This window comes from Phyllobates terribilis, unplaced genomic scaffold (genome assembly GCF_046119375.1).
Source record: "Phyllobates terribilis strain yellow unplaced genomic scaffold, ASM4611937v1 Scaffold_3__8_contigs__length_932513732, whole genome shotgun sequence".
NCBI lineage: Eukaryota > Metazoa > Chordata > Amphibia > Anura > Dendrobatidae > Phyllobates > Phyllobates terribilis.
Window position 1 is genome coordinate 501,094,820 of NW_027362763.1, and position 14,994 is coordinate 501,109,813.

A 14,994-nucleotide genomic window follows, 5' to 3' on the forward strand; every position below is an offset into this window, starting at 1 on the left:
CTGACACTTGGGGCAGGATTTGCAGTACTTTTGAACTTCCACGTAAATCCCCGGCCAAAAGAACCGCTGCAAGATATGCTCTTGAGTCTTTTTAACCCCTAAGTGTCCACCCAGCAGGTGTGTGTGCCATCTCCAGAACCGCCTGACTGTACGACTGAGGTACCACTAACTGTTCCACGACCTCGTCCTTGATTTTGTCTACCCTATAGAGCAACTCACCGGTGACCAACATGCGTGGAATCACAGTATCTACACCGGGCTGTTGAGCTACACCATTTACCTCTAACACCATTTTCCGCGCCCGAGTCAGGGTGGGATCCTGTAGCTGAACTGTCCCAAAAGTGCCCCGGGACACCTCCAGCTCGTGGATCAATGGGGTCTCCTCGACCTCTCCTGCTAGCACCTCTAGGGGAAACCTATCGGGGTTACACTCTGTCCCTAGGTTGGACACCCCTACGGCAGGTACCCCTGACTCGGGTTCTTCGGGTACAACGCCCGTAATAAATTTTACCGGGGAAGAGTGTTTTTTGTTTTTCCACAGAGTCCAGAAGAGGGGCAAGTCTCTTCCAACACAGTCCCATAGGGAAGAGTTTTTACCACCCCCACCACATGTTTCGTGTCCTTACATGGCGTGGACAACACTACCTCCGCGGTTGGGTATTCTCAGAGGTCCGCATAGATACACACAACCCCGACGGTCCGACCTCTGGGGTTGTCTCCTGCCACCAATGACTCATGTACCAAAGTCACTAGGCGCCTTGAGACTAAGAAGGCTTCCGTTAGGTACCCATTAACCAGTACCTGGCACAGTTGGGGTTCACTGTCCGGAGAGTCGGCACTCACAGAGCAGACGGTCTGGGTGTACAGTGAGACCCGGCAGTTATACCCGCAGTCCATGGGCTCTGTAGTCAGGGGGCAGTTAGCAAACACGTGTCCCGGCCCCTGACACCGCCAGCACCTAATGGCGGAGGTACTGTTAGATCTTGTGACCCTTTGGGAGGGAACCAGTCTCCTGCCACTCTCACTCCGAGGTTCCCCTTCAGCACGGGTACGGTGTTGACTGTCCTCAGAAGAGGGACGCGCCCCCTTTCCCGGTTCCTGGTCTGGCAGGGTCCAGCGTGACAGCGATGAGGAGGCAGAATCCCGTATAAAGTCCTGAGCGGCTCGATTAGGATGACCACCTGGTCGAAGGTGCTGGGGTCCCCTTGCCCCACCCAATGTTGGATAGCGGCTGGCAGAGTCCTCACAAGCCGGTCGACCACAAGCATCTCCACCATTTGTGCTGGAGTCAAAGTCTCAGGCTGGAGCCACCTCCGTACCAGCTGCAGAAAGTCATAAGCTGGAGACGAGGCGGGTCGGGTCTCCACAAAGGCCCATGAAAATACGCGCTGAGCCGTGAGGTATGTATTAACCCACAGTCGGGCAAGGATCTCACCTTTGAGCCTCTGGTAGTCCTGGGCATCCTTCCGACTGAGGTCGAAGTAGGCCTTCTGGGCATCGCCAACCAAAAACGGAGCCATCACTTCCGCCCACTGGCCGGTTGGCAGGTTTTCCCGCTCTGCTGTGCATTCGTAGATGGTCAGGAAGGCTTCCACGTCGTCTCCGGTCCCATCTTCCTCAACGCTAAGCGAACCTTGTCCCGGGCCTCACGACGTTCTGGAATCAGTGTTGTGGTCGTTTCCTGCAGGGCAGCAATCTGTTGCAGCAACAGTTCATTTGTTTTTTGCTGCTGCTGGTACAGTAGCTGCTGCTGATTGTACTGCTGTTCCCACTCCTGCTTCTGCCTCTGAAACTGCAGCTGATGATGATTGTGCTGCTGTTCCTGCTCCTGCTGTTGCCGTTGGAAACTCTGGTGCTGCTCCTGCAGTTGCTACTGAGACTGCAGCTGCTGCTGCTAGGTGAGCACCACCTGCTTTAACAGATCCTCCATTTTGTCCACGGGGGGGGGGGGGGGCTGAAAGGTGGCAGGCGGGATTGTGGTTATGCAGCTGCCGGTTTGGTATGCCTCAGTCACATTGCCGGCATTCTCCACCAAGCTGTAAGGCGGCGGTGTTCACACCGTGCAGTAACTGAGGCAGTGTCCCAAGCAAGTCCAACGTAAGCAGCTTTTATTCAGCAAAACTTACAGGTAAACAGAAAGTCCTCCGGTTCTCAGCCAGGTTAACACAAGTCCATAACAACGGTTGTCGGGGGCAACGGCCGCCCAGGGCCACTCAGAGCCTGACGGGTGCAGAGCCCTCCCAGGCATGGGTTCAGGTGCTCACAGGCCCGCCGAGCTTTCCTGCTATGCTCCTAGCAGGTCCCAACACTGAACAACACTAATCCTTAATGCTGGGTTTTTAAAGAACCGGTGGCAAGAGCCACTGGAAAATCCAGGTTGGAGGGAGGAGGCCGCCCCACTGCCTTCCTGTAGCCTCCTCCAAGAAATGAAGGCCCTGCCGGGTTTTACTAATCTGCCTTAGCCAGATAGTCTGACCAGGTCAATGCTCACCTTCATTCCTGCATTGCAGCCGCAGCTGTGTCTGTGACTGCAATCCACTTCCAATGGATTTAATAGGTCTCTGTACACATTCTGGGGGAGATATAACGTCCCTCGTATACGATCCCAGTCACTGCAACAGTACTTTTCTGGCGTAATAAAGCACAAAATAGCATAGGGTAACATTAAAATCTTCAGGAAATATGCATACAGAGCCATTTGGTATTTCCCTGCTAAAGGGTGAATGGTTGCCTATAGCATAAAAAATCTATTACAGTCCAAAATGTACTGTATCCATTTCAGACTTTTATTCTTTAAACAAAGTGGTAAAGCACCTTTCAATTCACTAACAAATATGTTACAGGTTGTTTACTCTTGGCCAAAGTGTCTCAAAACATGTTGAGCAGTTTGGCTAGTTGGAGTGATCAAGAAATACAAAGAGGGCAGTAGTCACCACTTTCCTGACTCAAGTATGCATTGATATATGGCAGCTAATAAATAACCATTGAGAAGGGTAGATAGACACATCCCCTTATGAATACAGTAGACATATAGCTGTGAGTTCACAGTTTTTTGCTTTTAATATCATCTATTTGCCAAATGGCACAATATTTTGTATGCCATTGTGGATGTGTGCTTACAGTATGATCAGAGGACAGACACGCCTTAAATATTTAATAGAAAACATAATTCCTCACTTGCAATTGATATTTTTTCAGTCTCCGCTAAATGAAGACAGATTGGAAGCATTTCCAATGGGATTTGTTTTGTGGTTGCCATTTGGTCTATCACATTTTTCTTTACCATTTAATAAGAGCTTTTGTATTAATATAACTCAGCCTGTGCCATTAAATAGACCTGATTTATTGTTACATTTTGCATCAGTGAGAAGATAATCTTCCACAATGGTTTCCTGCAACATTAACAGCCATATTTTTCAAACCAGATGTGTATTGAATTGGATACAGAATAGAAAAACACTGATAAGGCTTCAAGTTCTTTTGTGCAGAACATTTTAGTAATTTTTGCTGCTCTGTACTAGAACTGTGAAGTGTAAAATGTCTTTCCTGCGACACTTTAAAATTAGATTGCTAAACTTTACTTTTGTCAAGGAGACTCAGATAATGTCAGCTTCCAATACATTTAATGTAATCTTTAGACCTACATGACCCACTGAAGCTATATTCTTTCACTAGGAACATTGTCACATCATTTTCATTTAACAACAAAAGCAAAGCTGCTAAGGCTATTGTTGTACAATATTTATTTAATTTATTTCCCCTTTGAGCCCCCAGACAATAAAAATGCCCATCTTCATTATTTTTTAGGGAATTAAATGGGGCCCTATTTATTTGGTACTATTGTTTTTAGAGGTACTGACTTTCATTTTTTAAGGAATGACTATACTTATCACCCCATTATTCATGAAATACATTATTTGGAGACCGTGTGCATAACAGGTACAGTAATGGGGGCATGTGAGGCAGCAAACAAATACAAAATCAGAGGAATATTAGAGGATATGAAGTTTGTGTAGAATAAAAGTAAGGAAGGTGCTATAAATGTCAGGCATCAAAAATGTCTATCAAGTAAACTCTGAAAACACTAGTCTTATGTGTCGACTGAATTTGCTGGTGCTAGTAGAAGTTTTCACGCAAATCTGGGCCAGATGGAAAACTGATCGGCTCAGACTTTCCTTGTGAGTCACTGAATTTAACTGAGTTGTATTTTCTTAAATGATCTGTAGAGTGCCTGAGTAGGACTGGTATCTATCACTATATGGTCATTGTATGGTAGTAATATAGTTTTTGTATAGTGGTTTCAATTGAGAAACAGTATGGTAATATATTAACTACTGGACCACCCATAGGCAATAAATGTTCTTGTCGTCTGCATTGCACTGCATAGTAGAGAAGCTGCACCAGGGCTGGCTCCAGGTTTTTCTGGGCCCCGGGCGAAAGAGTCTCAGTGGGCCCCTTTAACACATACCACGATTCATGATGCACAGATACCGCAGAGAAATATAGCTATAGTACAGTGCCAAAGATTTCACTTCTTACATTACATGAGTGATATCTATTGTAAATTCCACAATAGCTCAGAAACCGGCGAATCGCTCCTCACAGTATACTGGCCCCCATAAAATGCTCCATACAGAATACTGGCCCCCATATAACGCTCTATACGGAATACTGGCCTCCATATAACGCTCCATATGGAATACTGGCCCCCATATAACGCTCCAAACGGAATACTGGCTCCAATATAACGCTCCATACAGAATACTGGCCCCCATATAACGCTCCATACGGAATACTGGCCCCCATATAATGCTCCATACAGAATACTGGCCCCCATATAACGCTCCATACAGAATACTGGCCCCCATAAAATGCTCTGTACAGGATACTGGCCCCCATATAATGCTCCGTACAGGATACTGGTCCCCTTATAACGCTCCATATTGGATACTGGCCCCCATATAATGCTCTATGCAGGCTGTTCCCCCCACATAATGCCCTATGCAGGCTGTTCCCCCTTATAATGCCCCATGCAGGATGTCACCCCCATATAATGCCCCATGCAGGATATCACTTCTCCCCCCCATATAATTCCCTATGCAGGATATCACTTCTCCCCCCATATAATGCCCTATGCAGGATGTCACTTCTCCCCCCATATAATGTCCCATGCAGGATGTCACCCCCCCGATATAATGCCCCATGCAGGATGTCCCTTCACCCCCATATAATGCCTCATGCAGGATGTCACCCCTTATATAATGCCCCATGCAGGAAGTCACTCCCCCCCATATAATGCCCCATGCTGGATATCACTTCTGCCCCCATATAATGCCCCATTCAGGATATCACTTCTCCCCCCATATGATGTCCCATAAAAGATGTCACTTCTCCCCCCCATATAATGCCCCATGCGGGATGTCACCTCTCCCCCCTATATAATGCCCCATGCAGGATGTCACTTCTCCCCCACATATAATACCCCATACAGGATTTCACTCCTCCCCCCATATAATGCCCCATGCAGGATGTCACTTCTCCCCCCCATATAATGCCCCATGCAGGATGTCACTCCCCCCCATATAATGCCCCATGCAGGATGTCACTTCTCCCCCCATATAATGCCCCATGCAGGATGTCACCCCCCCTTATAATGCCCAATGCAGGATGTCCCCCCCCATATAATGCAGCATGCAGGATGTCTCTTTCCCCCACCATATAATGCCCCATGCAGGAAGTCTCTTTCCCCCACCATATAATGCCCCATGCAGGATCTCACCCCCCATATAATGCCCCATGCAGGATGCTTCCCCTCTTTATAATGTCCCATGCAGGCTGTCACCCCCCCATATAATGCCCCATGCAGGATGTCACGCCCCCCCCCCATATAATGCCCTATGCCTCCATACATTAAAAAAAAACATCAAATACTCCCCTGACTTGTCCTCACATGCTGCCGCCGCTCAGGTCCGGACTCCAACGTCGCCGGCGTCGTCCCGCTCTGCGCTGATTGTGATGGGTCACAGGGAGCGCACAGCAGGAAGTCAGCGGATCTGCGGAGGCATGGGGAGAGGTAAGTATCTGGCTGCCGGTGCCCTGAGCAAGTGGGGGAGAAGGGCAGGGCTGGCACCACTCTCCTCTGCCCGTAGCCTAGCTGGGTGCCCAACCGTGAGTGTGCCCCCCACCTGCTCAGGGCCCTGGCACTTGCCCGGGTGCTGACACGGGCCCTGAGCTGCATGATTTCTTGCAGCTACGAGAGCTGGTAACTGACTGTCAGACACCGCCAGACTCTCCAAAGAGATGGCAGAGATGGGTTATTGCCATCTCTGCCTTCCCTATTACTGTTTACATGGCGCTGCACAAGTGTTGTGTATGTAGGATTGGAAGCGCTCCAGACCCAGCAATCATGTGATTGCTATGAAGGACCAGAAGCTGCTGGATCAAAGGGGGTCCTGGAGGCTGAATTCCCCCTGCAATTAGGGCTAGTATATCAGCCCCAGTTTCAGAGGAGATCAGATTAGAAAAAGTATTTAAATGTTGAAATGTTGAAATGCCCCGTAAAGGTCTTGAATGACCTTATGGAGGTATATTATGTGAAAAAAAATGAATAAAAAAGGTCACTGCCAGTCTAAATTTCTGTTACTATCCCAACCTCTGTCAATAAAAGAAAAAAATAACTGGTCCAATATATAAAAAAAATTGTTATGGAAAGATGAACAAATTTTAAAATGTATTTCAGTGGTCCTTAGTGGTCAAAAAACTAAAAAAAGAGTATGAGAAATAACAAAAAAATAGACTCCATATTTCACGATAAAAAGGTGCAAAAATTATTTGAAAGTGCGAATTACAAAATGATTTACAATTCTTAAAACTGCATTATGTAAAAATGCACCAGATCATGAATGGGGTTAAATGGCCTGGTCTTGAACTAGTTAATGAATTGTATAGTGGTTTTAATTGACTATTTAATTATACAAAACAAACTAAATTGCTATAACATGACTAAATAGAGAACTTGACAGATATAAGTGATAATGAGAGTATATGTATATTTTAAATGTAGCAAATTAATGATTTTCGACTGATGGAAATTTGCTTCATCTATAAGAAGAGTTAATAGATATGTTTTGGAACATACAAATGTTGCTATCCTATACATAGCTACTTACCGTACTTCGTTAAAGTAGATAATGTAATTGCAACAGTGCTTAGACATACTTTGTATGATGGGATTTGGTTAGTCGTTTTGATGGCTTATTGATTTCCATGGAAAAGTCACAATTACTTAGTGACCTTTTTTTCGTACCATCTTCTAATAGTTATGTCAGCTATCAATTAAGCCTAGTGACAGTTTCATGCAAGACTGTCCGACTGAATAAAGCCTTGATGACTGTCATATGTTTCAACATTTCCCCTGGTATCTCTCACACCACTTACAAGGTAACACAATTTCCATGTGTTAATTACAGAGGGCACATTGTACTTGCTCAGTTCAATGCACAGCATTTTGGATTGTGGCTTTGGTGTCATTTTTCAGAACGTTGTGAGCTCTAGATATGTTGCTTTCCCTAGTTTAATATGACTTAAAACCCATTAGAATGCACCAATAGAAATGCCCTAAAGAAGCACTCCCATCAAAGTTGTTATCATCTTAATATATTGCCGTAATCATATTACATAGCACTGTGTACTTACAATTGCTCATTTTGTCTTTCTACCCAATTAATTCTTCTCTTTCTCTTCATGCAGTTTTCAGCTATCTATTATGACAGTTAAAGGCATATTCTCATCTCCAATATCCTATCCCAATATTTAGTAGGTGTAATAATAATAATATTAGCAAATAGCTACAATTAGAAATGTAGTATAGTATTTTTGATTCGATATGTCTCTTTCCTCATGTGCAGACATTGCAGGACCTTAGGTATCCACTGATAAAGTGACAGTTAGCTAGCTGCTAGTGTCGTAACCATGGATACCTAAGGTCCTGCAATGCCTGCCTCAATGCCAATGAGGAAAGAGACATATCGAATCAAAAATACTATACTACATTTCTAATTGGAGGTATTTAATAATATTATTATTATTACACCTACTACATATTGGGATAGGATCTTGGAGATGGGAATACCCCAAGGTTATTTCCTCTAGGCATTGTTTGGTTATGTTTAAAAACAAGCAGCAAAAGCTTTACCTCACTGAAAGAATCAGCTGTGATCCCCTGCTGTGATGTCTGTATACTCTTTTACTTCCTCCCCTGCCCAGGAGATTTTGTTTTTAACATATCCAATTTATGGAACTTATTTTTATTCCATAATTTACTAATTAAAATGTATTTTGTTCATGGGAAAACCCCTTTAAGGTTAAATTCCTACAAAATTCACAGCGAATTGCTGTCAGATTTTTGATCAGACAGCACACTGACCCATGTTATTCAATAAGGTTGTTCAGATGAACAATTTTTCTCTTGGTCCAACTCTCTGTGAGAATAAAATCACAGCATGCACTACTTTGGTTTGATTTATGGACCAGAATAATGCATGTAAATGGCTGGTAGCTTTTCCACTCGTCAAAAATTCGGAAGAACACCGGGAGCTGCACCCTTAGCCAGTCATGTCGGCGATTTGCAGAGTTGATTGGCCCAAGTTTTCATACGCTTGTCTTCAGCAGGCCTAAATCTTATGGAAATAATTGCTTTATTTTAGTTGCATCGATGGCACCTTAAAGCAATCCTCCACTCTTGGACTGAAAAGTGACTATTCGGAACACCAATTTCAGCAGAGGAGGCAGCGGAGGCAAACACAGGGCAATAGATAGATTGACTATACTTTAGAAATGAGTAATCACTTTTCAGTCCCGGGCTGGAGGGTCACTTTAAACCATTGCCAGGCTTAGCTAAGTTTATAAATTAATGCTGCAATGTTCCTAATGATTTTTCCCACAGGGAACAATAGAATTGCTGGTTAAAGCTGACTGTCTTATAAAATGTCTTATTTTTTACTCCCCTAGGACTCTGACTCAAGCCAGTGTTAGCCCATTAATTACTTTTTAAGGCTGTAGTTGAGGAAAATGTCTTTAATTACTGACTTCAGTTTGTTTCGCACCCATGGCCAGTTATTTAGCAACTAAGGGCAGATGAAATGAACTAGATAAGACAAAAATAGCATTTACTTACACATAGCATGCACAATGCTGAAAGAAAACCCAGAGGCTAATATAAATTATACATTAAGCTGGATTTTCATTTGCAGCATTTTTTGTAAACTGATTGCAAAAAGCATATGCTTCTGACTGAAAAGTCACAAGGACTTAGATTTCTCATTATCATTCCTAGTAGATGAAATACATTGTTTTTTTTACAAATACTGTACATGTTTTCAGTGTCTTGTTCTTTAGCTTACCATGTTTTCCTATTTTACAGGATAGTTTTCCAGCTCGGTTTGGAGGAATCCATTTTGTCAATCAACCATGGTACATTCATGCCCTTTATACTGTCATAAGGCCCTTCTTGAAAGAAAAGACACGGAAAAGGGTATATTTATTTTTCCAATGTAGAATACATTTACAAAAATTAGATCGCATTGATAGTATTATTTGGTATTGTTAAAGCTGTCAGTCATTACATACAATTCGATACCTTATTAAAGGGATTATCTGGACTTAACTTATTTTTTGCTATTGGGTAAATATCATACATGAAGGTAGTGGCTAACTGTTCTCTCCGACACCTATCTCACTGGCTTAGAGCAGTCATGGACCACTCCTGCCGACGATTCTGCAGCTTCTGTTACTTTGATAGAGCAGCTTCTTCATTTCCCCTCTGCTCTGTTGACAGAGTATCTGTACAAATGTCTTTCTGATTGAAAGCTGACTACCGGTAACTACGGGGATCCATCGGTCAATCAGCAAAAAGTCTTCAGTGATGCTCCAATGACAGAGCAGACCAGAAGAGGAAGAACTGCTCTGTCCACATGAGGTCAAATGAAGCGGCACAATTGGCGGCAGGAGTGGTTCTTGACTGCTCTGAGTTAACAGAGATCGGCACCATAGCCTGTAAGACCTTAGCACCATAGCAAAAAAATAAACAAAGTCCCAAATAACCCCTTTAAATTTTGTGGTACCAATTTTATGTAAGAAATGTGTATTCTGTTTATGGGACTGCAACACATAGAAAATACAAGGTTGGCTATACAGGTGCATCTCACTAAATTAGAATATCATCAAAAAGTTAATTTATTTCAGTTCTTCGATAGAAAAATTGAAACTCATATATTATATAGAGTCATTACGAACAGAGTGGTCTATTTCAAGTGTTTATTTCTGTTAATGTTGATGATTATGGCTTACAGACAATGAAAACACAAAAGTCATTATCAGCTTGAAAAATAATTTTAAAATCAGAAATGTTGGCTTACTGAAATGTATGTTCAGTAAATGCACTCAATACTTGGTCGGGGCTCCTTTTGCATCAATTACTGCATCAATGCGGCGTGGCATGGAGGCGATCAGCCTGTGGCACTGCTGAGGTGTTATGGAAGCCCAGGTTGCTTTGATAGCAGCCTTCAGCTCATCTGCATTGTTGGGTCTGGTGTCATCTTCCTCTTGACTATAGCCCATAGGGTACCCCAAGGTCAGGTGAGTTTGCTGGCCAATCAAGCACAGTGATACTGTTGTTTTTAAACCTGGTATTGGTACTTTTGGCAGTGTGGACAGGTGCCAAGTCCTGCTAGAGAATGAAATTTCCATCTCCAAAAAGCTTGTCGGCAGAGGGAAGAATGAAGTGCTCTAAAATTTCCTGGTAGACGGCTGCGCTGACTTTGGTCTTGATAAAACACAGTGGACCTACACCAGCAGATGACATGGCTCCCCAAACCATCACTGATTGTGGAAACTTCACACTAGAACTCAAGCAGCTTGGATTGTGGCCTCTCCACTCTTCCTCCTGACTCTGGGACCTTGATTTCCTAATGAAATGCAAAATTTACTTTGCATTTAGTTAGTGTCAATGACTGCCTTCTATACATCTTTTCAAAACGCTTAGGAAGCCTTTGCAGGTGTTTTTGTTAATTATTCAAATTTACTGAGATAATGACTTTTGTGTTTTCATTGGCTGTAAGCCATAACCAACAACATTAACAGAAATAAACACTTGAAATAGATCACTCTGTTTGTAATGACTCTATATAATATATGAGTTTCACTTTTTGTATTGAAGAACTGAAATAAATTAACTTTTTGATGATATTCTAATTTTGTGAGACGCATCTGTCATTGTTACACATATTTGCATGTGCATTGAAAAATTACAGATTTTTAGATTATTAACCTTTACTATTTTCTGTACCTGTGTTTCAGCATGTTAGATCTCTAAAGCAGCCATGAATATCTCTCGCTCTTTAGATACTCAGTGAGAAAACTTGAATGAGATGGGGAAATTTGGCATATAAAAAACACTAATGTGTTTTTATTGCATTTCTGCAATGCAAATTATATAAAAACATGTGATCCACATATGATGTTAGCAAAAAAGTTCTATCAAAGCTAACAATTAACAGGAAGTTTCCAAAACAAAGTATTTTTATTTAAAGCATGACATGATGAAAAAGCAAATTTAAAACTCATTTAAAATACTCAAGGAAACGCAAGTAACCTAATTTAGCAAACAGGTGGAGAAATGCTGTAGAAAATCTACAGCATCGAAAATGCACCAAATACTCATTGTGGAACTTAAAAGGTTAATCTGAGTCAATTACAGCACAGTGTACACAAACAGACACAACCACTAAGGTGAAGCTGGGTAGGATTGCAATTGCTGTCTCTAACCTCCTCCTGCTGCTCTGAAACACAGAGGAATAAATCTTGTATCTCCTCTTACCGAACTACATCCAGTATGCCCATAGTAGCTCTTTCCCTGTGTATAAGGAATAACAGCATCTCCAATGTATTTACATGCTGCACACTCCCAGCCTCCCACCACACAGTATTATCTCCCAGCTGAGAGCAGGAAGTCTCACACAGCTGTCAAATAGTGTGATAGCAGAGAGCCCCAACTTTCAGCTGTTAACTTCACACTGTCTTTCTTAAAGGGAGCCTGTCACAAGGTTTTCCCTATATAAAGTATGGCCAGTACCTTTAAGCCCTCTTTTACAGCATTCTAGTATGCTGTATATAAGTCCCCAAACCCCAAAAAGACCTTTTATTATACTCCCAGATTGTATGGTTCAGTCCGATGGCGTCTCTGGTCTTGATTCGGCACCTCCTCTCTCTTTGCGATCACCGTCCTCCTTCCCTGCTTCATGTGGGTGATGCGTTCTACGTCACCCACACAGTGTCCACCACAGCGCACCTGCACAGTTGTACTTCTCTCTGCAGAGCAAAGCAATGCTCTTTGGCCTTTCATGGCACCTACACACTTCCATGCATTTCTCTTCTGGTTCAACTTTTTTTCTCATTACAGCAATTATGTTTTGGATTAGTTCATTTTGTGTTTTCATTGATTGGACTTTTATGAACATGGCGATACCAAATATGCTTATTTTTGTATTGTTTACTATTAACCAAAGACAGAATGATTCCAATTTTCATATATTTTGCAGCATATAGGCAAAATAATGTTTTGTTACGAAAAATAATGTTCTCCTAACTCTATCCTACATAAAGGACTTCCCCTTACTGTTGTGACAATCCTGCCTTTAGCAGGTTCCCAATTGCATTGAAAACCCATCAGCTTTCATGAAAGCAAATGACATGCACACCAGCAATCACCCTATTTGCATGCTGCTGTCAGTGATTGCCATCAGCATCTTAATAGTTAAACATCAGTGATAAGAGCTCAAGTTGTTGCTGTCCACAACAAGATGCTGGCTTTGTAAAGCACCTCGTGCGTATGGTGCATGCTCAGCCCCTGAGTCTGCTTCATACAAATGCATTCAACATGTGATATTCTATTACATCATATATTAGGAAAGGATTAAAAATAAAATCTCAACATCCCATATTTCTTCTAAATTAATTGTAAAAGAATTACCTTATTATTCACATGGACATAAACGTATTGTAGAATGTGACATCTAAGTGAAAATAATGAGCTTCCTTTTACATCTTTCTTTGCTAGATATTTTTACATGGTAATAATCTTAATAGTTTACATCAGCTGATCCACCCAGAGATTCTGCCGTCTGAGTTTGGAGGAATGTTGCCACCATATGACATGGGAACGTGGGCGAGAACACTCTTAGACCACGAGTATGATGATGAAAACGAATACAATGTAGATTCCTATAGTATGCCAACAAAAGTGGACATGGAAAAGGAGTTGTCTCCTAAAACCATGAAAAGGTAAAGTGCACTTATATTATACCTGTTGTTTTACATGACTATTCATAATAAGCTGTCGCGTGTACATTATAGATAACACTAACTGGCCTTTATATGTCTTGAACACTGCTATTTTCAACAATTTTCCCCACTGTATGCTATTTTTATAATCTTCAGTTGTCTTTGAGCTATTGGGTGACAAACTGCTATCATGACTTCCTTACAGAGTACAGAGACATAAGGTTTTCATGTTCAGAAGCAACAGTAACATGGAGGACATTGCACAGTTGTACTGAGCTGTGTAGCTGTGCATCTAGCAGTGGGGTGAGATGAAACACTTACTAGAAAGCAGTAGCACAATCTCTGTTATATTAAATGGCTGGAGTTTCAAGTTGTTATGTTTGATTTGTAGTCACTCCACTATAGAAATGTATGCAACATTTTGCTTTAAGCTTGGTTCAATGCTAACTACCCATTAGTATTTTGTATACTGACATTACTCAAGTATATATGCTATGCTGATACTTGTTATCCCCAGAGTCTAAATATAGATCCGAGTTTGAGACTTTGATGACTTCTATGGGTCTTCTTATAACAAGGATATGGATCCTTATTATGGATCAATATACTCCCCACAGAATTCAATAACAATTTAACAATTGTATTTTTATAGACCATTGACTTCGGAAGAATGAATTGCAGATCCGTATTGTATTAGCATTAACTCGTTCCTGGTGCACTACGGAGAAAGACACTAGGACCCTAAAATATTTTCTAAATAATTGTATTATTGAAACACATTCTGAAAACTATTGCAGAAGAAAATGTAGATTTCACACCAAATAATAATCCAAACTTGACTAATAGGGAATAGGGAAGTCCTTTATATATCTTTGTATTTACAGAAAAAAAGTCTAGCTAGGCAATATAAGTTAAAGGGGATCTGTCCCCAGATATCACTATGTAAACTGCAAACATTATTTAATAGATATCTAAAATCTGGTGTGCTCACTTTTAGGATCCATGATTCAAAAAATCATTTGCTGGGCTGCTTGCTGCAGTTTTGATAAAATCCCATTTTTTTCGGTTGCAGATCTCCCAGTTTTCTGAATACTGAGCTTTGCATAACTCGATCCACACCACAAATTGTCAGCTTTCTGAGTACACTGTGCATAGGCAGAAAGCTGTCAATCAATGGTGGGGGTGAGGGTATACAGAGCTCATGAATATGGAGGATTACATTACAGCAAGTTCTTGTTAAAATCTCCTGCTGATATAACAGTGACTTTGTCAAAACTCTAAAAAGTAGCCCAGTAAGTGACACATCGCTGGAATACTGGTCTCTGTCTCTACATTGTGATTCTCTCAGACTACATGGCTAAAACCTGCTGACAGATTCCCTTTAATTTGAGGCTTATACTGTATAACCTTTCTATCACAAATTCGCAAAGTAAGTACACCAGCTTCATCAGCCTAACTGATCTATTTATTTATTATATGAAATCTGGTAAGTGATCCGCTTTAAATAAGAAGACATACATAGGTGTGGAATAAATAAATGTCAAAGTATGTTCAACAGAGCATAAATAATGTAACCTAGATTATTATTATTCATAATTGATAAACTGTATTTATTAATAGACCTACATATAGTTTTTCTAGGAGAATGCAGGAGGG

General features: G+C 41.8%; 1 protein-coding gene across 1 annotated transcript in view; it reads left to right on the forward strand.

Annotated features, from left to right (window-relative positions):
• Window positions 1–14,994, forward strand: part of CLVS2 (clavesin 2) — a 106,173-nt gene that overhangs the window by 81,986 nt on the left and 9,193 nt on the right. Inside the window, exons 3-4 of the mRNA XM_073675954.1 lie at window positions 9,422–9,532; window positions 13,115–13,338. Of these exons, the coding sequence (XP_073532055.1) occupies window positions 9,422–9,532; window positions 13,115–13,338 (335 nt within the window). The remainder of the gene's footprint in view (window positions 1–9,421; window positions 9,533–13,114; window positions 13,339–14,994) is intronic.